This window comes from Salvelinus fontinalis, chromosome 27, assembly GCF_029448725.1.
Source record: "Salvelinus fontinalis isolate EN_2023a chromosome 27, ASM2944872v1, whole genome shotgun sequence".
NCBI classification, from domain to species: domain Eukaryota; kingdom Metazoa; phylum Chordata; class Actinopteri; order Salmoniformes; family Salmonidae; genus Salvelinus; species Salvelinus fontinalis.
Genome location: NC_074691.1, coordinates 10,360,716 through 10,385,589, shown reverse-complemented (window position 1 = coordinate 10,385,589; position 24,874 = coordinate 10,360,716). Strand labels below are relative to the sequence as shown.

Genomic DNA, 24,874 nt, shown 5'->3' with positions numbered 1-24,874 from the left:
TAGCAACTCAGTGCCAAAGACATAAGAGCCATAGAGATACTCAAACACACACACACACAACTCTGTCTCCATGGAAACAAACTCCATGTCCTCCCACTCGGCTCTCAACAGCAGCTCTGCTTGGCTTTCTTCCTCTCATGGATGCAGCTAGGCAGCAAGGTTTTCACCAACCGACCTGAGCCAGAGGTCCAATGAGCTTGCTATCATAACAATGTTCTCTGGAGATAGGAGGTGTGTAAAACCTTGGACTTGTTCATTTGCTAATATTAGATGCAAACCATTACAGTCCATGACGTCAAACGCATTAGGCTTTTAATGTGGTCTGAGTGCTGTGGCAGTGAGAGAGGGGCCAGGTCACCTGCTGATGTAGGCGTAGCTGATGCAGCCAGTGAAGTTCTTGATGCTGCTACTGGGAGAGCCTCCTAAGTAGAAGCTCCTCACTGTGGAGGCTGAGGCGGGGGAGGACGGGCGTTTCTTCTCATGCTTGTCTTTGTCATCCACCACCAGCTCATATCTGATGGAGATAGATAGTTATCAGTCAATTGTTACAGTGAACAATTATAATACATTTTGCTTTTAAATCACACTTTTAAATATGAAGAAATATGTATGTGGCTTGACAGCGAGGCAATCCGTAAAAAATACTTGCCAGATAAAGGGAGATGTTTTTTACGGTACATTGGATTCTTACTTGTCATTATTCGCTGAAGCTACCAGGAAATGGGTCATTCCATCGTTGTACTGCCTCTTGTTTGATTTGACTCTGGTGCCCCTGGAGTTCAATACCACTGCTCCGTTCTCCAGAGCGATGGTAAACTCATCAGACTGAAGGAGGAATAGAGTTTGGAGTTGAACAACAGTTGTGTTTCTTTTGCAGTTCCTTTGGAACTCATAAACTCAGCAAAAAAGAAACATCCCTTTTTCAGGACCCTGTCTTTCAAAGATAATTCGTAAAAATCCGAATAACTTCACAGATCTTCATTGTAAAGGGTTTAAATCCTGTTTCCCATGCTTGTTCAATGAACAATAAACAATTAATGAACATGCACCTGTGAAACGGTCATTAAGACACTAACAGTTTACAGACGTTAGGCAATTAAGATCATAGTTATGAAAACTTAGGACACTAAAGAGGCCTTTCTACTGACTCTGAAAAACAACAAAAGAAAGATGCCCAGGGTCCCTGCTCATCTGCGTGCATGTGCCTTAGGCATGCTGCAAGGAGGCATGAGGACTGCAGATGTGGCCAGGGCAATAAATTGCAATGTCTGTACTGTGAGATGCCTAAGACAGCGCTACAAGGAGACGGGATGGACAGCTGATCGTCCTCGCAGTGGCAGACCACATGTTACAACACCTGCACAGGATCGGTACATCCGAACATCACACCTGCGGGACAGGTACAGGATGGCAACAACACCTGCATGAGTTACACCAGGAACGCACAATCCCTCCATCAGTGCTCAGACTGTCCGCATTAGGCTGAGAGAGGCTGGACTGAGGGCTTGTAGGCCTGTTGTAAGGCAGGTCCTCACCAAACATCACCAGCAACAACGTCGCCTATGGGCACAAACCCACCGTCGCTGGACCAGACAGGACTGGCAAAATGTGCTCTTCACTGACGAGTCTCGGTTTTGTCTCACCATGGGTGATGGTCGGATTTGCGTTTATCGTCGAAGTTCAGTTTATGTCTCAGTTGTTGAATATTGTTATGTTCATACACATATTTACACATGTTAAGTTTGCTGAAAATAAACGCAGTTGACAGTAAGAGGACGTTTCTTTTTTTGTTGAGTTTAAGAAACAAATAAATACAATTCAGGCGAGAATCAATATACCCCTTCGATGTGGTAGAACAGGAGACCAGTAGGCTGCAGTGTCCTAAAGTTAAGGCCACCCTCGAAGGCGTCGAAGGGAGATATCTTTGCTGCAGACCCCAGGTAGCTCTCTCCAGTGAAGTAGGCTTTACGTGACATCTGTTAGAATCCAAGACACAACAGGGACATTTTCAACTATTGTAGTTCAGTTGATTCTGTATACATCACCAATGCTTTGTCTAGTAGCGTTTGCTATGGACTACAGTACATACAAAGGACTCCTCAGGACAACCGCTGCTGATGCCAATAGTGCCTGGTTCCTCCAGGAGGTTAAAGTCTTTCTTCTGGAACTGGAAGCCCTTCACACAGCCCTTCAGCCCCATCAGGGAGGATAGCTCAGGCCTGGGGGAGAGGGAATATGCTCATAGTCACATAGGGCCTGCTGTCCAACTGTACTCAGTGTAATACTAATGTAATAGTCTGTTGATATTGTGTTACAATTGTCAACTATGCTTACAAAGTTAGACCTCTTAAGGTCCTTGGATTGGTGTGAGGAAGTGCACGTGTGTGATTAGATAACTGACTCACCTGGAGAGGAGAATGCGCGAGGGGGCCCCTCCTATGTAGATATCGGAGAAGGGCAACGTTTTTTTCTCATTCTCCATGGACTTCACGTGACTCTTGTCCACCAATAGAATGATCTTCTTGGAGTAATGATAGATGACTGACACCTATAAAAAGAACAGCACAGCTTAGATTGGATTAGGCCTACTGTTGACAGGAAATTGATTTCATTCACATCTCAATAGGCACACCCCTGCCGACAGAAAGACAATGGGCTGATTTAGATTTACCTCATGGTATCTCGCGTCATTGATCTGTAGTTTAGGTAAGTTACTCTCCATGACGATCGGGCCTCCGCTGAAGCCAAAGTCGTACATGAGACGTAGGAAGCCATTCTTCAACTCTAACAGGAAGAAGTTGTCCTGGAAAGAATTATTGAACACTTTTTTCTAGAGTCATTTTACCCAGTAACATGATGCAGAAAAAGTATTGGTAAATCTCTCTATGCTCGCTGAAGAATTACAAGGCATAGCATTGCATCGCTGACTGACACTATGTTGCTTGTTCAAAAATAAAGGGGGCATTTTCGCTACTATATTTACCCCGGTGACCATGAGTAACAGGACGCCGTGGTTTGCTACTGTCCGAACAGCAATGTCAAACCGGGTGACGATGCCAAATTTACCCCTCCTCTCCATGTTGTTGATGAGGGCATATCCAGCTCCGTCAAACAGGTAGCTGGCGATACGACTCTGTGAGAATGCCAGCTTGTACCTGATACGGCAAAGAAAACAATGTTAGAGTTACGTCGAAATTAAGCGACTTGTCTGAAGGAGCCTCAGATGGAGACGTGGACTCTTTAAGGGCAATATCTAAAGTTCCCAACAGAAAATGTATAGACAAGATACAGTATATCATACCTGGGACAAGGTGTTGAAGCAGCTACATCCATCTTGTGCGTCTGTTTGAAATTGTACAGACTGATGACATCATTATTTAAAGAGGCCAACTCGATGCAGCCCACAAAAGGAGCTAGGCTGAGTGCAGGTGGAAGCTACAAGGAAAAACAAAACATTCATAATCTTATCTTGGAAGGAAAAAGTAAATAGAGAGTCATCGCAATACTGGTTCAATTCTGCTGTGTCAATGGTTCATGAGTGAAGTACCGTTTACATCAATACTGTACGATGGAAATGGTCTGCTATGCATTAGCCAATGCCACAGAACTCTGATCAGAGGTTGATGTCATATCCTGTTAGAAAGTAATACCGTACCCTGACATCAGCGGGGACGCCACCCACGAAGAATACAGTGTCTTCAGGGTCCAGGTTGAACAGGGAGTAGGTGCCAGAGGCTTCGCCCTTTTGGATGAACTTCTGCTCGTCAGTGGACGTCTGACTGGGTACAGTCAGGAACACTTTTCCATGTCTGCCCAGCCTGTCAAAACAAAGACACGAAGCAGCGTGAATAATCAGTCCCATCAACACCATTACATACTGCATGGGCAGAACAGCCTCATAAATCCCTGTGAGTGGTTAGACTAGACAGATGTCCTGTCTGTGTGAATGGACGGACGGTCTTTAGCAAGGTTGCAAATCTGTACTGTATGTGTTCTAGCCAAGTTTGTCATCGCTTGTCATTCATGAAACATGTATGGCATGACAACAGACACGACAGATGTCTTGTCTAATAAGCATTAGTTGATCTTCTACCAGGCTATGCCAGTCTATCTGTGCGACTGGATCTGTTGCTTAGGTAACACACTACTGTACCTCTCCACTTTGATGAGGTTGAAGACTGGAGGCCATTGGCTGACAGGCTTTGAACCCAGTGGGATTTCAACATCTTCCCCTCCCAGGTTGTAGATGTACACCAGGTTGTCATTCTTGATGGCCAGACCCATGTAGTCCTTCTTACCCTATATGATATGTAGAAGAGAAACCAAGGTGACAGGTTTTATACAGCACAGTGCATGTATTGTAATATTGAATCCCTGCATGCGATCTTATTCAGGAAAATCTCCTAATATTTGCTTTATAAAACCAACGAAGGGTCACAGAGTACCATTTCTAAGCATCAAGTAGACTTACACAAACACCACTGCATAATTTACAGCAGTGGGAGAATCACCAGGGTAAGCAGCATCATTAAAGAGAACAGAGAGGCCCAGAGAGGAGAGCTCTGCCCTGCCGTCATTAACCTCCTGCGGGTGGGGGGTAACGGCATTTATGTAAATGAGCCCCGACTTTGGCTGCAGTGGCGCACACAACAGGCGTCTCCTGGAAACCTTTTGAAAAAGGCAACTGTCTGTTCTCAAAGGCCTCTTCTGCTCACATGATCACAACAAACCATTCATCTGCACACAAGCTGCTCTCGCCCTTTTATCTCAAGCCATCCTCAGGGTCCAAGTCTGGGAACTTTCAATAGCAGATCTGGGCCAGTCTGCAACCCCCTTCTCCAACCCACCCACTTCTTGCACACAATAGAAAAACACCCCAGTATTATCGCTATATACTGGTCTATGCTAGCCTGATTCCAGATGTGTTTATGCTGTATGGCCAACTTCCAGGGTTGTGGCATGACAACAAAAGGAGTCGGCTATACAGGACAAGTAGATCTGAACCCAGCACCAGCCCAGCTCCCTATTTCCTGACCTCCCCCTCTCCCCCCAGCCTCCTCACGTTTCTGTCTCCCAGATAGAAGATGAAGCGGTCCTCAATAGGGTCCTTATCTGGGTCCACCCTGATGAACAGACTGATGGTGGTCACTGTCTTAAGGTCCGCCACATTGATGTGGGGCTGCACTTCAACCGACGACTGACCGTTGAACTTCATGGACACTTGGACCTACAGTAGGGTGTAACAAAACATGATATACGGAAAGTATTCAGACCCCTTGACTTTTTCCACATTTTGTTACGTTACAGCCTTATTTTAAAATTGATTAAATATATGTCATTATGGGATATTGTGTGTAAATTGATGAGGGAAAAAACTATTTTATCAATATTAGAAAAAGTCTGTAACTTAACAAAATGTGGAAAAAGTCAAGGGGTCTGAATACTTTCTGAAGGCACTGTATCTGTGTCATACAGGACTCGATTATGAACAAGACTTGGGATTATAGTAACACAAGACTGTACAGGGTTTTTCATTGGTGGTTGAAAGTACATTTTGGTTGTGATGTTAGTGATTGTTCAGATGTTAATATTGACCTTCTTGGCCACACTCCTGGCCTGGGCGATGAGCTCTCTGATCCTCATGATGTTGGTGGTCACGTTGTTCACTGGCTTCTTCTCAATGACACGTAGCTTGTCCAGCAGCTCAGGAACCAGCTCAGACAGGTTCTCAACTGAAAACCCCACCATGGATGGAGAGGATTACCACTTACTAGTTTGAGTGTAATGCTTAGTCATTTAGTCGTCTCTGTTGAGGATTGAAATACTGTAGAAGTGTTTATGAGTGTACTGTACCTGCTTCCCCAGCAGATACTACAGCACGGTCAAAGGCTGCAGCAGAGTAATCTTGGTTCTTCATGTTGGTGGCCCACTCCTCTACCTTCGCGTGGATGGGGGTGATGGTCTGCAGGACCTCCACGGAGCGGTTCAGGGTGCCTTCAGCCACCTCCTTGGTGAGCTCCAGACGCTTGGTGGTTCTGCCTGGAAGGTCAGAGTGGAATTCAGAACAACAAATTCAGTACCGAGATGAGGAGAGCAATCTTCGAATGGCAGTGAATACAAAGATGTGCATGTCAGAGACCCTAGATAGGCTATGGTCCGGGAACTAGAATGTGTTTTACCTGGCTCAATTCCCTTGATGTCTTTCAGTACTTCCGCTAGTTTTTTGGTGTTGTCATCCATGGTCTCCTTGGTCTCCTCAATATATTTAATTTTGTCCAGAACCTCAGTTTTAACCTCTGTTGAGACAATTCACACATGTATCATTGAGGAGAACCTGTACAGCCTAGTCTAACAACAATCAGACAATGCCCAATCTAAAAACATGTCATACCTAATTGCTCAGAATGCAATGACACAGATTCCTTGTAGATGTTGTCACTCTGGGTCTTCAGGAACCCCAGCTGTGTGTTGATCCCGTTGGTGGCCTGCCATAGACAGCACAGTTTTAGCTTATCAATTGAAAACCACTCTATATTAGCCTAAATACTGTATGTAGCTAACTGCTGCGCATTTCAGACAACCTACATCCTCAGCTCTTGTTGCTAAATCCAGTGCTGTCAGTCCGGTGATGTTGGCCTCTTCGATGTACTGGACTATGTTGTTGTACACATTGGCTGCATCCAGAGCCTTCTGCACGAATCCGTTGGCATCGCTGCGTTTCAGATCACTAGGTGGAAAGAAACGTACAACAACGTCAAGGTCTAGTTGGAATCTTTGCAAAGCATTAAGGGTGAAGAACATAGCTGTAGTGTTGGCCTGCTTTTAACTGTGATACTACTACTGTACTACTCATTTGTGTTTCAAGTAAAGTGGGATTGAGTGTTGATCAGTGTTGAATAATGTTCAGTGGTGGTTTTGTTCTTGAATGTGGTGTGCATTATAATGGAATAAAGTGGATAATCGAGTGTGGTCGTGTGGTCTCCTCACTACTCCAGCTCGCCCGCTTGACTCTGTAGATCATTTGCATGGTCCTGGGCTCTCTGGACCAGGTCTCTGTCTGCCAGGGACAGCGCCTCAGTCTTCTCCTGCAGTAGCTTGCTGGCACCATCGATCGCAGCGTGGTACTCAGTCACGTTCTACACAGATACAGACCCCATTCCAGGACTTAACTAACAAAATTACGTCTGAATGATTCTATTTCCCCACTGACTAAACCAATAGAGAGCCAATTGACTTAAAGGGATACCTTGGGATTTTGGCAATGAAGCCCTATGCTAACCATTAATGTCCAGTCATTATGCTAATGCTAGTTAGCAATTGCGCTAATGGTAGTTGGCAACATTCTTCACGCAGAGACATACAAATGGTATCCACAAGTTCATCTGACTCTGGGGAAGAATACAAAGTGCTTCATTTCCAAAATCCTGAAGTATCCCCTCAAAAGGGGAATTGTATAACCTGTTAAACTCTGAGCAGTTGTTTTGGGTCCTGTACAGGGTCTGGCAAATGTTGGTGGGTCATAAGAATGAAGTTCTTACCTTTCTAACAGTACTAAGCATGTGTTTGTAGTACTTATAGTTTTGAAACCGAAATGTACTTTATGAGGGTAGTATACAATATTATGAATGGTTTAGAAAATGCCACCAGAGGGCGTCAGAGTTTGCAGCAGCGTTTTTGATCTCATGCAACTCCAAAAAATGCCCTAATACCATTTTGGGTGTCTGTTAGATTTGTCATGGATTCATACTAGAGGTCAACTGATTAATCGGAATGGACGATTAATTAGGGCCGATTTCAAGTTGTCATAACAATCGGTTTTGCCTTTTTTTTTTTACACCTATATTTAACTAGACAAGTCAGTTAAGAACACATTCTTATTTTCAATGACGGCCTAGGAACGGTGGGTGAACTGCCTTGTTCAGGGACAGAACAACAGATTTTTACCTTGTCAGCTCGGGGATTCAATCTTGCAACCTTATGGTTAACTAGTCCAACGCTCTAACCACCTGATTACATTGCACTCCACAAGGAGCCTGCCTGTTACGCGAATGCAGTAAGAAGCCACGGTAAGTTGCTAGCTAGCATTAAACTTATCTTATAAAAAACAATCAATCAATCAATCATAATCACTAGTTAACTACACATGGTTGATGATATTAGTAGTTTATCTAGCGTGTCCTGCGTTGCATATAATCGATGCAGTGCACATTCGCGAAACAGGATTGTTGTTGCTCCAATGTGTACCTAAACATAAACATCAATGCCTTTCTTAAAATCAATACTCAAGTATATATTTTTAAACCTGCATATTTAGTTAATATTGCCTGCTAACATGAATTTCTTTTAATTAGGAAAATTGTGTCACTTCTCTTGCAACAGAGTCAAGGTATATGCAACAGTTTGGGCCGCCTGGCTCGTTGCGAACTAATTTGCCAGAATTTTACGTAATTATGACATAACATTGAAGGTTGTGCAATGTAACAGGAATATTTAGACTTATGGATGCCACCCGTTAGATAAAATACGGAACGGTTCCGTATTTCACTGAAAGAATAAACGTTTTGTTTTCGAGATGATAGTTTCCGGATTTGACCATATTAATGACCTAAGGCTTGTATTTCTGTGTGTTATTATGTTATAATTAAGTCTATGATTTGATAGAGCATTCATTCAAACAGCACTTTCCTGCGTTTTGCCAGCAGCTCTTCAAATTTGCCAGCATTCAATTTGCCAACATTGCGCTGTTTATGACTTCAAGCCTATCAACTCCAGAGATTAGGCTGGTGTAACCGATGTGAAATTGCTAGCTAGTTAGCGGGGTGCGCTCTAATAGCGTTTCAAACGTCACTCGCTCTGAGACTTGGAGTAGTTGTTCCCCTTACTCTGCATGAGTAACGCTGCTTCGAGGGTGGCTGTTGTCGATGTGTTCCTGGTTCAAGCCCAGGTAGGAGCGAGGAGAGGGACTGAAGCTATACTGTTACACTGGCAATACTAAAGTGCCTATAAAAACATCCAATAGTCAAAGGTATATGAAATACAAATCGTATAGAGAGAAATAGTCCTATATTTCATATAATAACTATAACCTAAAATTCTTACCTGGGAATATTGAAGACTCATGTTAAAAGGAACCACCAGCTTTCATATATTCTTACATGGCACATATTGCACTTTTACTTTCTTCTCCAACACTTTGTTTTTGCATTATTTAAACCAAATTGAACATGTTTCATTATTTATTTGAGGCTAAATTGATTTTATTGATGGATTATATTAAGTTAAAATAAGTGTTCATTCAGTATTGTTGTAATTGTCATTATTACAAAAAAAACAAAAAAAAAGGCCGATTAATCGGTATCGGCTTTTTTGGACCTCCAATAATCGGTATCAGTATCGGCGTTGAAAAATCATAATCGGTCGACCTCTACTTCATACTAAGTGCATTGACAATACATGGTACTCTCCCTGTCATGCCATACAGTGCCTTTAGAAAGAATTCACACCCCTTGACTTTTTCCACATTTTGTTGTGTTAAAGCCTGAATTTAAAAGGGATTCCATTTAGATTTTGTGTCACTGGCCTACACACAATACCCCATAATGTCAAAGTGGAATTATGTTTTGAGACATTTTTACAAATTAATAGAAAATGAAAAGTTGAAATTTCTTTAGTCAATAAATATTCAACCCCTTTGTTATGGCAAGCCTAAATGTGTTCAGGAGTAAAAATGTGCTTAACAAGTCACATAATAAGTTGCATGGACTCACTCTGTGTGCAATAATAGTGTTTAACCTGGTTTTTGAATACCTCCTCTCTGTAACCCACAAATACAATTATCTGTAAATTCCCCAGCCGAGCAGTGAATTTCAAACACAGATTCAACCACAAAGACCAGGGAGGTTTTCCAATGCCTCGCAAAGAAGGGCACCTAATGGTAGATGGGTAAAAAAAGCAGACATTGAATATCCTTTTCAGCAGTGATTAATTACTCTTTGGATGGTGTATCGATACACCCAGTCAGTACAAAGATACAGGCGTCCTTCCAAACTCAGTTGCCGGAGAGGAAGGAAACCGCTCAGGGGTTTCACCATGAGAGCAATGCTGACTTTACATTTACATTTACATTTAAGTCATTTTACAGACGCTCTTATCCAGAGCGACTTACAAATTGGTGCATTCACCTTATACTTTAAAACCGTTACAGAGTTTACATTGTAGTTACTCCACAATACTAACCTAAATGACAATGTGAAAAGAAGGAAGCCTGTACAGAATACACATTTTATAAAATATGCATCCTGAATAAGGCACTAAAGTTAAACTGTAAAAGATTTGGCAACGAAATTAGCTTTATGTCCTGAATACAAAGTGTTATGTTTGGGGCAAAACCAACACGACACATCACTGAGTAACACTCTTCATATTTTCAAGCATGGTGGTGGCTGCATCATATTATGGGTATGCTTGTCATCGGCAAGGACTAGGGAGTTTTCTTTTGGATAAAAATAAATGGAATAGAGCTAAGCACAGGCAATCCTAGAGGAAAACCTTATTCAGTCTGCTTTCCAACAGACACTGGGAGTCCTTTCACCTTTCAGCAGGACAATAACCTAAAACACAAGGCCAAATATACACTGGAGTTGTTTACCAAGACGACATTGAATGTTCCTGAGTAGCCTAGTTACAGTTTAGAGTTGAAAATCTTTGGCAAGACTTGAGAATGGCTGTCTAGCAATGATCAACAACTAACTTGAAAGGGCTTAAATTATTTTTTAAATAATAATTTGCTAATACTGTACAATCCAGGTGTGCAAAGCTCTTAGAGACTTACCCAGAAAGACTCACAGCTGTAATTACTGCCAAAGGTGATTCTAACATGTATTGCATGTATTCAAACATGTTTGAATACTTATGTAAATGAGAAATATTTTTGTTATTACATTTTTTTACTACTTTTTCTCCCCAATTTCGTGATATCCAATTGGTAGTTACAGTCTTGTCCCATCACTGCAACTCCCGTACGGACTCGGGAGAGGCAAAGGTCGAGAGCCGTGCGTCCTCCGAAACACGACCCCGCACTGCTTTTTGACACACTGCTCGCTTAACCCGGAAGCCAGCCGCACCAACGTGTTGGAGGAAACACCGTACAGCTGGCGACCGAAGTCAGCTTGCATGCGCCCGACCCTCCATAAGGAGTCGCTAGAGCACAATGGGACAAGGACATACCGGCTGGCCAAACCCTCCCCTAACCCGGATTACGCTGTGCCAATTGTTCGCTGCCTCATGGGTCTCCCGGTCACAACCGGCTGCGACACAGCCTGGGATCGAATCCGGGTCTGTAGTGACACCTCAAGAATTGCAATGCAGTGCCTTAGAATGCTGCGCCACTCGGGAGGCCCCCAAAATGAGATATTTCTGCATTTCATTTTCAATACATTTGCAAACATTTTCTAAAAACATGTCTTCACTTTGTCATTATGGGATAGATGGGTGAGGGAAAAAACAGCTATGTAATCCATTTTGAATTCAGGCTGTAACACAACAAAATGTGGAACAAGTCAAGGGGTGTGAATACTATCTGAAGGTACTGTATTCAAAACATGCACTGAAGCAATCCAATCCATCGTAATTACATGTATAATACAGTCACCATTAATACAGTCACCATTAACCTATGCCTGAAAGCTTTGTATTTTGGACCCACTGAATGAGGTCCAAAATACAAAGCTTTCAGGCATAGGTTAATGGTGACTGTGGTGTGTACAGAAAGAGAACAGGCCTTACCTGCACCAGGAGAACCATCTCAGCAACAGTATTCTCAGTGTCCATGATGAGGTCTTCAGCTGTCTGCAAGGTGTCATTCACAGCTTCGTAGTTCTCCATCAGTATCTGCTGCTTGGCCTGGGAGAGAGAGTGGACAAGACTGGTGACTACTTGAATACTTTCGTTTTTGTAGTATAGAGCAAAGTAGGCTGGTGGGAGGAGCTATACGAGGACAGGTTATACATTATGTGTAGTGAGTACAGGTAATGCATGTCTCCCATATGAACCCTCTTATCACAAAGTACATAAATCATAGGAACAATAATATTAAACGTGAAATGAAAATGATGAAAAATGTGTTTGTCCCCAAAGAGGCAAGATAGGGATATTTGTTGACAAAGATATAAGTATAGCACAGTAACATCGTCCTACCCCCATAGTAACCCTGGCTTTGTTTCTGTTGCTAGTGTTGACTAGTGTTGACCAATCTGCTTAGGGAAGGAAGAACCCCAGATTATGGGAGGCCTCCTGTTTGGACAGTGCACCGTTCATGTCATTGGTTTACAGCAGAGTCCCTGATCATGGGGATAACACACACATGCGGCACTGCAGCAGCTGGCTGCTCCAAGCTCCACTGGAGCACAACCACAGTGGGCCCATAATGTCAATCTGGGCATGACAACAGGCCAGTCTGTGTTCTACAAAGAATCACAATCCCTCAGGTTGTCACACCATAATGAATAGGACCAACAGGCCTGTTGTATTGTATTTCGGATCTATAAACAGAACAGACATGCCCCAGACTTAAAGAAATGTTAAGGAGCGACTGTACACATGACTGTACACATGATCCCCAATTCAATGTCAAGCAGCTGTAGGTATTTAACTCTAAGGGGCATAGCCTCCTTATATGGGGATACGATTGTGTGGTGCAGTAATGCATCTCCCCCAGTTTGTGCCTCCGAACAATCCAATCCAACAGCTGTTTCTGTGTTACTGTTCTCTACTACTAAATACCACGGGTAATTGAGTTCTCTGGCAGACTTTGGGAACAACAACAATCCCCATACAGATGGAGAGAAATATCTGGTCTATTCCTTGGCAGGAGCAGGACAGTGTTGCTTCCCAGTGATAAAGCCAAGCTGAACTCCTGCAACATTCAGAGGGGAGATAGAGGTAGACTGCACTGAGGCAGAACTCAACCACATCACACTCCCCCAGAGCAGGCTTGAGCTGCACTTATCTTTTTAGCAGGGCGTTCTCACAGTGAGCTGTAGTAATAAACCCAAGCGGACGAACACAGAGAGCTGGAAACCAGAGAGCCAGGGAGTCAGGCCAGCAGGCAGTCAGTCAGTCAGTCAGGCAGCCAGTAAGGAAGTCAGTCAGAGAGTCAGAGGATCAGGGAGGCTGGGAGTCAGGGAGTCAGCTAGAGACATTTGGGGAGCCAGGATGAGAGCGGCTCCCGGCAGCACGGTTTGGGCCAAGAGGACCCCGGGGTTGTGGGAAGTTACCTCACTCCTCTGGAATTTGACGGTGGTGGCCTTGTTCATGTCCTCCGTCTCCTGGACAGTGTTGGCAGCCTTCTGGAGGATCTCCTGGGCCTCAGAGAGCTTTTTGGTGAAGCGGGAGAGCACCTCCCGTACCGGGGCCACGCGGCCTTCCGTACTGATCAGCTTCTTCTCTAGCTGACGCACGTGTCTAAGGACTGAATGACACACAAATGGGACCACAAACGCAGCCTTTTGTAAAACATCATCACAAATGTGTGTGTGTGCGCATGCACGTGTTCTCCTCACGGTCGTGGGCCTCCGTGGACTCATCGGTGGCGGTGGGCTCTCGTGGGGACAGGTCCAGTTTCTTCATCAATGTCACCATGCCCTCGGCCATGGCCGTCTTCTTTCTGATGACCTCTGGGTCCAGGTCCTGATGGACACTGTAGAGCTCCCAGTCACTGATCATTTCTGTGAGACACAAACACAACAGGGAGCACATGGTGAAGGAAGGCTGGGATATGACTGAGGCCGCGTTACCAGAAGCACCCCACGTGAACTCAAACGCTGATAAATGGATGACAGTAGGAAATACAGCAAAGGTGATTTGTATTTCAATCTTAAGCCAAGGCGCCATTCAAAAGTTATTGAATATCACATATCAACATTTAGAACTTACCTAAAAGCCTTTAATAATCACGGGGAGGTGGACAGTACTCAAAGAGGCATAGCAGTGTAGCTTTAGCAGGCCTAAAATTACCTTCAATGAGTAGGTTGAGGGCGGTGAGGTTAGTGGTCAGCTCGTCAGCCAGAGTGACGCTTTGTAGTGTGTCTTCATCCACTCGGTCCCCCATGGACTTCACTACACTCTCCTGGCCCACCACAAACACCAGACACATCAATGACATAGTCAAGACAAACACCACAAGAACACACAAATCAATCACACAGTCCGGACACTACCACTACAGCTCAATAAAATAGATTTGATGGCTCTGAGAGATAAGCTAACTGATCTACACTCCCCTACGTATTTATTTGGACAGTGAAGCTAAAACATTCTTACTGGCTCTATACTCCAGGATTTTGTATTTGAGGTCAAATATTATTTTCTTAGGCGACAGACTGAGTGTCACCGACAGACAGTGTCACCTTTTTTTTTGCTAGGGTATTTTCATACATATCTGTTTTACCGTTTAGAAATGAAAGTATCTGTATCTAGTCCCCCCATTTGAGGATGTCATAGATATTTGGGGAAATTCCCTTATTAGTGTATTAAAATTGGTCAAAAGTTTAGTAATCGGGCCCATATTCCCAGCATGCAATGACTACGTCAAGCTTGTGACTCTACAAACTTGTTGGATGTATTTGCAGTTTGTTTTGGTTGTGTTTCGGGATTAATAGAAATGGTTTTCTGCAGGTGGACTTTATTTCACCTCCAGAGTAATGTAAACAGTGAAAGAGGGAGGAAGAGGAGTGATGAAGGTGTCCTCTTACTGTCTCTGCCAGATGGTTCATGTCTGAGAGTAGAGCAGCGCTGGCCTCATCCAGCTGCCCTGTCTGTGTCCTCATCATAGATGACTTATTTCTCCAGTTCATAAACTGAGTCTGAAAACAAAACGGGAGAAATTAGATACACTTACACAATACTATTACAACACAGTCAATGCATGTGAGAATTGTGTGATGTGCACTGTACGATGGTTGGTGTATTGGTTGGTTAGTTATTTAGTTGGTTGGGTGGTTGGTTGGGTGTTTAGTGTGTGAGATTTGCCAATATCCAGTGGCTTTGTAATAGTTCAACTCCTGAAGTTGAGTTGCTTATTTCTCTTGTTTAAATCAGAATGAACTGATAATATAGGTGTGTATCAACATGATTGAGTCCCGACTATATCAGCGTGAGCAGAAAGAGAGGCTGTACTCTACCTGCAGACGGTGGGCGGTGTAGTTGTAGTACTTGAGCCTGTCGTTGGCTGCAGCCCCAGTGGAGATGTTCAACACACTGACCTTCACCTGGTCCAGCGTCTTATTGGATAGACTCAGGTCACCAATCAGGTGCCAGATACACTCATCACAACCTGATAGGAGGGAGGAGCCAAATGAGGACAAATTATTTTCTATGTAATTTCCCCAACATCACATCAGTCCAACACAAATAAATAGTTGTTTACGATGAGACTGAAATGACTGAAATGTCTTTTATTTCTAACCAGGCCCTCTTACTGATGTTGCAGGGGGTGACCATGGCTGCTTCTGGCAAACACTCCCCAGTGTGCATGTCACAGTGCCCGCTAGCACAGCCACATTCTGGATGGAAGAAACAGACACACACATGCACCTCATATAGCTACAGTTGATTACATGTGGAGTTCCTTTGATCAAGTCGAATGCTTTATCAGCTGGACATGTGAGAGTCAGTCTGGGTACCAAAAATATGATGGAACCCATGGTGAGTATTATGTCTGGGAAGGAGTGCTGCTGTATGTGCTGAGTGGTTTGGTACTGGCTTTGAGCTTGTATTGTATATAGCTTCCTCTCTTAGTTCTTATTTCTCATGTTTTGTACTTTCTCATAATTTATACTTGTGAATACTACGCTGTTGGGTAGGGCTTGCAAGTGAAAGATGCAACATGCTGAAATCGCTCCGCCATTGCCTGGATGCTAAAATTCTAAACGTTCGGCCTAATTTCAGTTTATGTGACAAAACAATCTATGCAAAGTGTAGAGAATCATTGTACCATCTAGACCACTGTGGAATAACTTTTCAATAGCCAAAAATATTGTATTTTCAGCTGTTTGAAGCTGGTGTACAAAAACGAAGGCGAACGACGCAAAAACGAAAGTTAAGAATGGGAAGCATAGAAATAACGTAATATATCTACCGCTTCTTAGACTTGCTTTCAATGAGAATGACAGATCTACATCTCACATTTCTATGTGAATTTGGTTGGGTCGCCCGAAAGTTACATTGCAACTTTAAGCATTTCACTGTACTTGTGCATGTGACAAATAAAACTTGAACTTAGTTCCCTGGTTCTCTATAATGTGGCTGTGGGATGATTTTGGCAGCTGGCCAGATCAATTGGGGCTGGGCGGTGATGTCAGAGGAAAGTGGGATGCTAGCTGCAGTCTGTCCTTGTGGGCGTGTCCAGATGTGTACAGCTGGCCCCGGGACTGCAGATTGCAGCAGATGCCTGCCTGACATCATGTATGAGTGGGTGTGGGAACAGTGGACTGGCTAGTTAGCTGCAGTAAAAACTCTGGGGAAAACAACATCGGTTCCGAATGTTTGACCAAACTGGTCTGGGTGGTTTATGTTCTTGAGTGTGTGAAACTCAGAGAGAGTGATTTTTTGACATGTATGACAGACACTAGCTTTTGGTTCCATCATTTCCTGCATGTTGGTGATTGAGACGGGAGTAGGGTCACACATGACTTACTCTGGCACCCCGAGGGGCCGTAGTTCCAGTGGTTAGGGAGGCAGCGCTCGCAGTATCGGCCTCCGGCCCCTGGTTGGCACTGGCAGCTGTGGGTCAGAGGATGACAAGTAGGCCGGAGACCGGCAGCCCCACAGTCACACCTGCGGCAGCCCTGGCAACTGTTGAAACCTGTGTGACCCTCCTAAAGCACATTATAGACACAAGCCTTATAGTTAGTTATGCTTGTTGTTGTTGTTGTTGTTGTTGTTCATGCTGTTGTTAACTACATGTTCACAGTAGCCTAAATGATTTTGTCTGCTCTCTTCTACACCTGCTTTGCTTAGTTATCAGGAAAGACGGTGTGAATGTCTGTCCACATGGTTGTACGGCTCGCCTTGATAAGGCCCTTGAGTGACTCACCTCACATCGGTCACAGAGTCGGCCGGTGACACCAGGCTTACAGTGACACGTCCCGGTCCTGTCGTCACACGAACCTGTCCCGCACTTGCTGCACTCACACGCTGTAACACACGACACACTCATAGTTAATACAGCGCGGGTCACAGAAGCATGACATGGTCACAATGGAAAAGGTTATTTTTGTCCTTGCGGAGGACAATACAAATGCTAATCCTGCAACAAGGAGTTTCCCATGTCCATTAGTATTATATGACGTTTCCTACAAGTGACCAGAAGATCGACTCTTTTGTCGCATAGAGTTACTAGAGCTTGACTTTCCGTGATGCTATTCTTCCACCGATGTGCACATGCCACAAGGTTATCTTTGTTGTACTGTCTCTGAGGCATGTAGGCATTAGAGCATGGCAGCCTGCCAAACTATGTAAACACACAAAATAGACTTTGTTTCACATTGAGCTTTGTAATTGGCGTATGTCTATAACACCCATTATGAGCAACACACGGGGGGATTGTTAGAGCTCTATTGAAGACAAAGCCATAGCAACCCTTTAAGACGAAGAGCAAGGTAAAAGCAGTGTTCAAATACAAAGTTAAGCATATTACTGCTCATGAACATATCTTCACCCTCCAGACAAGTGGGCATTATCTTTAGACGTATAAAAATCTATTTTGTTCTCTATGTTTTTCCATGGGTAGTCTTCATTGACAGTAGGGCTGACTTATATTAGTGGAGCAAAGGCCTTAGAGTAAGTCGTGTTTAATAGTACTCTTGACAAGTTGGCACGCACCTCTGCAGTTCTTGGCACTGATGGCATCACCGTAGAAACCCGGAGCACACCGTTCACAGTTGGCTCCAGCCGTGTCCCCCCAGCAGTTCTGACAGAAGCCGGTCACGTTGTGGCATTCATTGAAGATGTGGTTGGGGTCCGAGTTACCGTTACAGTCACACCTCTTACAGGAGTCACCAATCACCATGGGGTTGCCATAGAAACCCGGAGCACATCTGGGTGAGGAAGACGCAAGGCGATTGCCAATAATTGTTTGACTTAGGATGTCTTAATCACTTATACTGAAACATCATTGTTATTTGAAAGCATTTCCAAATATTTTCCTTTCAGGTTCAGAAAAATTGGCCCATATTCAAAATGTAGAAATAGGTGAAAAGGCAAGAGTTTCATTTGTGGCTACTTGAGCTGATTTAATGTTATGAGTGTAATTGCTCCCATGGTGGAGTTGCAGTAACTCATGGTTGTGGCCAAGCCAAGTCCCTGTCAGCACTGACCTCTCACAGTAATGTCCAGCATAGCCCTCTTGGCACTTGCACCGTAGGATGTTACTGCTTCTGTCACAGTGCTGTGCAAAGCTGGCCAGACACAAAGGGAAAAGAATGTTAGTTAGTGAGCTCTACCCGCCAACACACAGCCCACTGGGCACAGACGTCATTTGAAAGTCTAGTTCCCGATTTACATTTGGTTGAGATGCCAACTAACGTGAATTAAACATGAAATCAACACAAAATGGCACCATGTCATTGGATTTAGATTACAACTTGGGTGAGAGGAAGACGAAATTCCTTTACGTTGATGACTTTTGGCAAATTCAATCTGTTTTTTTCACGCTGATTCAACGTCATCAGATTTGTATAAATGTTTTTTTTATGACGTGGAAACAACGTTGATTCAACCAGTTGCCCAGCGGGAGGCTTCCCCCTGCAGGACTGACACAACAGGGTCTGGAGGTACGGGCGCTGTGGCTTACTTGTTGGAGGGGATCGAGAGGGGACAGGCGCACGGCCGGCAGGAGTGTTGTCCGTATGTGTTGACGTCAGGCATGTATCCATCTTCACAGATCTCACAGAAATCCCCAGTGGTGTGGTCCTGACATGACTGTATGGCAGGGGAGAGTGGGGTATGTTGAGCCAAAGGTGTAAGTTGAGCTACCCTTGTTTCTAGGAAACCATACACAAAGTTCATAATTTGACCAATATTTAGGAAGAGGCTATCCTTTCATGGAGCCTGTGAAGGAAAAAAACCACATATAAAAGTGGTAAGTAAGTTAGGTCCCAAAGATTTTATTTTCACCAAGTCAAAGAAATGTATTTGTGTTAGAGGTTTCATGATGCTTGTATCTAAACCAAAGTAGATCATTTTAAGATTGTTCTATACATTAGTTCTCAATAAGCTTCATATAAGGTCCTAAACCTAGCATGAAAGGGTATCCTTGTGGCTGTGTGGGCTAATATAGTCAAAATGTTTGCCTTGGGGTAAGTTGAGCCAATGGTTGAGCAAATAGAAGTGTTTTCTTCCCAGGTGTAATGCAAGGCATTATCGCTGGGATTTGAGGTAACAACAGAGCCTAGCCTATGTTAAACGTGTTTAAAAAAGTACAAAGTGTTTGTTTGCTGCTAAGCCGGTGTAAAAAAATGCTTAAAATGATTAAAATACCAAAATTATTGTGATTGTGTTGAATTGTGAAATAAAGATAAACATGGTTTTTAAAAGGTAGGGGTAATATTTATTTCAGTACAGGAAGTTGTAGGCGGTTTAAGTTACCCTATCCCTCGGCTCAACTAACCCCATACCCGGAGTAAATTGTGCCAAGAGACCACTTTTTTTTGGACAAGCTACATTTTCAAAACTGTAATGCTTACATGAATTCTGATTATTTCCAGGGATAAGCATCACCCTAAAATATATGTAGATATCTTTGTGAGAAAGAATACTATATTTCCCTTGACGGAGTGATATTGAATATATATATATTAAAAAAACTCTACCCAAAAGAGTGTAATCTAGTTGAAATCTATTACTGATATAATAGTAGATTGTAATCTAAAGATTATAATCTATTACACCATCGAGTAATAATGATTAATCAAGAGGATGTAATACATGGGGTAATACTTACTATACAAATGCCGGTGATCTCCTCACAGGCTTCTGAATGGCCTTTGCAGTTACATGGTAGGCATTTGTTCTGGTTACTGAGGAAATATCCTTTTGCACACACCTAAGAGAGGGAACATGAGGGAGATTTTTGTTAACGGAGTACAACCTCAGTTTCCCACAAATACAAATTTGCCCCTGAACCTGATCTGTCTAAAATGAACCAGTTCAATGGCTGCAGAATAAGAAACACATTGACCAGAGAGCAGCTGGGTTCCTGACGTTAATGTCAAGTTGCTAACGAGGCACTCTATCATTCAACAGCAATTTCAGAAAGTAGAGCACCTGGAATCGTTTTGGCCAGACTGGCTTAGGTTGTCTGTCATCAATGTGATACAACGATCCACTGTTTTCCCACAACATCTCTTATCAAACACACTCACATTCCTTCATGGGAGAAGATGCTCTCTTATTCAGTGAGATGTGAAAGTTAAGCACAGTACTTGATCAGGGGAAAAAGTATTACATACTCGATACTGCTCTGTAATATATTTACAGAACGTCAGTTACGCAAAACATTTGTGCCAAATTCACTCTGCCACTTTCTATGCCACTGGTAGTGCTGTGGATTAAAGTGCAGGGATGTGGGAACGACAGTCCCAGCTCCGACACCTCTAGAGTTTCTCCCTACACGGAATTTACGAGACAGTACTTTTAGTCATCCCACGTCTAGTACATGTAAATCCACTTAGAGGCGGTTTCCTGCTGCAGTGTGATGTCAGAGTTCAGTTACCCCTCTCCCCCACCCCTTCCTCCCCACACACACATCACTTTGATCTTCAGTCACCCCATTCAAAGAGCGCACTGATCATACAATACCACTCTGTTCATATTGGCCTACTGTAAGAATGCCAAGTTTGCCCCCTTGTTCCATCCAGAGTGGCTGGGACAAATACATCATACAATCCAGTGATACTGTACGCTCCCAGTTGTGATGCATATTTTCCCTTGATTTATTCGTGAGCAGGCCGTGAGACAAAGAAATGCCTCTCCAGTGAACTAATGTGGAACATCCTGTGAACAGCAGTGCTTTCATGACCAGGGCAGATTTTTCCCTGTAGCCCCTTCCTTCCTGTGGCTTTCCTGACCTATAGTACACAACGTAAATAAGAACAGACTTATACATCATATTGTTACGATGTTATATGATGTCCTGGTTATAGTTCAATCAATTCTACTGACCTTGTGCACGCACACATACAGCATGTTGGCATGACAATTGATGACATACTTTTTATTGAACCTTTTATTTAACAATTAACACATACTAAAGAGTAGATGTTAGAGGCCATACATAATGTAAAATTATCTGACTGGGTACTGGGACGATAAGCAGTCTAGAGATCCATATCACAGACGAGGCCATTGGACATGGGTTCTAAGTCCACCACAGAATGTTAGTCCACCGGTTTTAGCGGTGGCTGACAGTGCTGAAGAATGAGCCTTCGTTGCTAATGACTGGATTTAGATTGATTAGCTGTGTGACACCCTGTGACGGGTCAAACAGCTGGACGATGCATACACAACCAGACCCATGGGACAAGAGGTTCCTGGGAAAGATGGAGCAGAATCAGCAGATGGTTTAGTGTGGGATAGGCTGTATCCCAAATGGCAACCGATTCCCTACACAGTGCACTACTTTTGACCACCAAGGCCAATACAGTAGGGTTCTGGTCAAAATTAGTGCACTATATAGGGAATAGTGTGCCATTTAGGACTCAAGTGTGTATACAACCCAGTAGCCTTTACACCACGTCATATCTAATTACATGATTTCCTGTTCGTATTAATGCTTTCATTCAAATGTAATTTAGTTTCGGATCCCCTTTCATTCAAAAACCAAGCCCAAACTTTGGCTGATATTTCCCCTGGGCATAGGGAGTAATCCTGAGAGACTGAAAATTAACCCCTCAATAAGAATTCACAGCATGGTGAATGCTCTATTCCGCTCCTAAATGGCAAGAACATTGAAATAAAGGACATCTGTAGCCTTCTGGTCCACTATGAATGTCCTCTGTAATGTGAGCAATTTCGGAACTTCTTCTCTCTGTGCCCACTACCGTAGAGAACAAAGATTGTCATTCACCATGCGGTATAGCCTTTCTGTGTTTCATATGTAGCAGCATGTTCCAAAGACTATGTCACTGGGTTCCACTTCTAACAGGACTGAACATTGTTAAATGGTATGCGTTTATCACTAGCTGTTCATATCATGTGCTCAGAAGTGGTGTAGGAGGCCTATGTTATTAGATTCACAAGATTGATCATGAGTCTGCCTCTGGGACAGCGCTGAATAAATACAGTGGGTTTTAGCTCAGGCAACAAAAAAACAAGAATTGGCTTCAAACAGGAATTCAGTCCAAAATCTACATCTCTTCAGGTCTGAGGCTGTGGGACTGTGTGGCTGTGAAATCCCGCTCTCTTTGCAATGGGAACAACAAACCATATGCCTCCCTGATTCCACTCCTCACAATAAGGGGCAGATAGCTTATTGACTTTGGCCCTGGTGAAGGCTTCGGTCCCTGGCTTAGTGGTTAACTCCTCGGAAGACACTGGGGGGAAAAGGGCCTGGTTAGGTCATGTGAATTTCCTCATAATCCAAAAACAGAGCAGAGACGATATGTCTGCAGTGGAGAGGCCTCATTCTCCTCATGGGACAATGGTATTCGAATGCTCACAGAACAAGTAAACAATCTTCACATTTCACAAGAGGCGGAAGATCGTTCAATTCTCAATTGAAACACTATGGGGGGTCTGCTCCCTGCCCCTCCCCCACACAAATCTAGCTATTCAATTCATTGTTCTTACATTAGTTTTGGACACCATTGTTTTGCCTGTGTCCCCCTGAGATAGAAGAAGGCACCTTTAAGCTTGATGCCCATTATAGGGGTCCCTATTGTCCCCACAAACAGGAAATACCAGCCTGTACCCAGTCTACCCACTATAAATACATCAACAGCATGTCACGTATTGTTTTTCATGCTCTTTCTGCCCGCTGTGTTCACTCTATGTGTGTTGCTCAACACTTGGCAGCTGGTTTCCATTAGGGCCCTATCGGGGGGCCAGCGGGTGCCAGTGGAGAATGGCACGGCCCTCATCGAGATCTCAGCTGGAGCTCCTCCGCTAACAGCCCGACCCCAGGCGGAACACAGAGAGGGTTGAGACGCAGAACTGAGTGGCCAGAGTGCGGCCATAGAGATATAGATCCACACAGCAAGATCCTCTCACACCCAAACCACCCCAGCACTTCACAAATGTCTACGAAGCACACTGACTAACTCACAAACCTGTCTGTCTTACAGTGGCTCTCAAATATAAACCCGTCAGGGTTTAGCTACAGAGGCATTCAGCACAAGTCTTTGACATGACACAGTCCAAAGGATAGGACTCTTTCCACAGTTGTGGAAAAGTTTGTAACAACAACAGGCCCTCTATATTTAGCTGTGATAAGGCACTGGAAGCCTGCTATGCATCCTGTACCAGCCAAGCAGAGGAAAAAACTAAAAGTCTGGTCTTACTTTTACCACCGAAAGCTGTTCCAAATCTAAACCGTTGGGAGCCGCTGGGCAGACGATCCCTGAGAGGATGATGGAGAGTAGAAGGCAGAGGCAGGGCAGAGCTCTAGTAGCAGACATGTCTGTGTGTTAGTCCAGTGGAGCACTGCTCCCTCTCTGTCTCTCCCTGTCCCGTCTGTAGTGAAGTCTCTCTGGGACATAGGCAGCTCTCTCCCTCGCTCCACTGCACCCGTTGGTTTCACTTTTCCACTGGTCCGACCTCCAGATGCGGTGCCTGCGCCAGCCCAGCCCCAAGCCCTGTAAACTGTGTGGACTTCCTCCTCTCCCTCCTCCCTCTCTCCTCTCGAACTCCCCCCTACGCCTCCCCCAGCGGACCTGCCTCTCCCCAGAGCCTGAGCTTAAATCACATACATATGGGAAGTCTGGAGAGAGTGGGAGAGATGGGGGGAGAGAGAGGGGTGGTTTGAATTGAGAGAGGAGGGGGGGGGGAGAGAGGGGAGAGAGAGGAAGGGAGGGAAAGAGAGAGGAGGGGGAGAGAGAGTGGGATAGGAGATAGTCGAATTGAGAGGGGAGAGAGAGAGAGGGAGGGAGAGAGAGAGGGGGGGAGGGGGAGAGAGAGGGAGAAAGAGAGAGAGATGAGAGAGGGGGGAGAGAGAGCAATAGAGAGTTCACTAGACTAGTGTGTATGTCCAGCAGGCAGGCAGACAGACAGTGTAGTGTAGACATCCAGACGACATATCTACCGCTGACTGTCAGAGTCACATTGAGTGTTGTCTGGCAGCAGTCGCCTCCGTTTGCAGGGTCCGTGTGTGGCACCCTTTCACCTTGGGGGCCTGAGCAGCAGACACAACCCCCAAACCCCCTCAGACCCCTATCCCTACCCCCTTTGCTCCACTCGTCCAGGAAGAGAGGGCAGCCGGAATAAGCCTCAGCACTCTTGTCTGTAGTACAGGCTGAAGGAAAACCAGCTGCCCTCCCACCCCTTCTCCTCCACCCCTCTCCCTTGCCGGGCACCGCCTCTATGTTTGTTTACCCAGGTCAGACCGTCAAAGAAGGTGATTCATTTATGAAAAATGTGTAAGGGTCAGGATGCTTCCACACACCAGGAAGGGGCCGCTAACGGACTGACTGACTGCTACTTTCAGTCACAAAGGAAGTATTGTTCTGTGTATCTGTTTTTATGTGTATGGGCATTTTCAATGCAGGAACTCAAGACCATAAAGAGACATGTCATGCTGAACATTAGATGGTGACAGGTGTGATTTTGTTCTCGCTTCATGTCTCTGCCTACAAAGAGCGTGTTGTAAGCCGTTCCAAATGCG

The 24,874-nt window shown here is 44.3% G+C and overlaps 1 protein-coding gene across 1 annotated transcript in view; it reads right to left on the bottom strand.

Annotated features, from left to right (window-relative positions):
- Positions 1 to 23,894, bottom strand: part of LOC129825002 (laminin subunit alpha-4-like) — a 32,880-nt gene extending 8,986 nt beyond the window's left edge. The window contains exons 1-31 of the mRNA XM_055884631.1: positions 23,556 to 23,894; positions 20,000 to 20,101; positions 18,851 to 18,978; positions 18,375 to 18,455; positions 17,881 to 18,095; positions 17,093 to 17,193; positions 16,694 to 16,874; positions 15,477 to 15,560; positions 15,180 to 15,331; positions 14,751 to 14,861; positions 14,014 to 14,125; positions 13,560 to 13,724; positions 13,275 to 13,468; positions 11,785 to 11,901; positions 6,988 to 7,136; positions 6,586 to 6,727; positions 6,392 to 6,485; positions 6,180 to 6,296; positions 5,854 to 6,039; positions 5,596 to 5,732; positions 5,063 to 5,227; positions 4,154 to 4,299; positions 3,656 to 3,818; positions 3,302 to 3,435; positions 2,984 to 3,155; positions 2,672 to 2,803; positions 2,406 to 2,548; positions 2,090 to 2,219; positions 1,839 to 1,976; positions 692 to 825; positions 359 to 514 (exon numbers count right to left, since the gene is read on the bottom strand). Coding sequence (XP_055740606.1) covers positions 359 to 514; positions 692 to 825; positions 1,839 to 1,976; positions 2,090 to 2,219; positions 2,406 to 2,548; positions 2,672 to 2,803; positions 2,984 to 3,155; positions 3,302 to 3,435; positions 3,656 to 3,818; positions 4,154 to 4,299; positions 5,063 to 5,227; positions 5,596 to 5,732; positions 5,854 to 6,039; positions 6,180 to 6,296; positions 6,392 to 6,485; positions 6,586 to 6,727; positions 6,988 to 7,136; positions 11,785 to 11,901; positions 13,275 to 13,468; positions 13,560 to 13,724; positions 14,014 to 14,125; positions 14,751 to 14,861; positions 15,180 to 15,331; positions 15,477 to 15,560; positions 16,694 to 16,874; positions 17,093 to 17,193; positions 17,881 to 18,095; positions 18,375 to 18,455; positions 18,851 to 18,978; positions 20,000 to 20,101; positions 23,556 to 23,672 — 4,298 coding nt within the window. The 5' untranslated portion in view covers positions 23,673 to 23,894. The remainder of the gene's footprint in view (positions 1 to 358; positions 515 to 691; positions 826 to 1,838; positions 1,977 to 2,089; positions 2,220 to 2,405; positions 2,549 to 2,671; positions 2,804 to 2,983; positions 3,156 to 3,301; positions 3,436 to 3,655; positions 3,819 to 4,153; positions 4,300 to 5,062; positions 5,228 to 5,595; positions 5,733 to 5,853; positions 6,040 to 6,179; positions 6,297 to 6,391; positions 6,486 to 6,585; positions 6,728 to 6,987; positions 7,137 to 11,784; positions 11,902 to 13,274; positions 13,469 to 13,559; positions 13,725 to 14,013; positions 14,126 to 14,750; positions 14,862 to 15,179; positions 15,332 to 15,476; positions 15,561 to 16,693; positions 16,875 to 17,092; positions 17,194 to 17,880; positions 18,096 to 18,374; positions 18,456 to 18,850; positions 18,979 to 19,999; positions 20,102 to 23,555) is intronic.
- Positions 23,895 to 24,874: the final 980 nt, after the last annotated feature.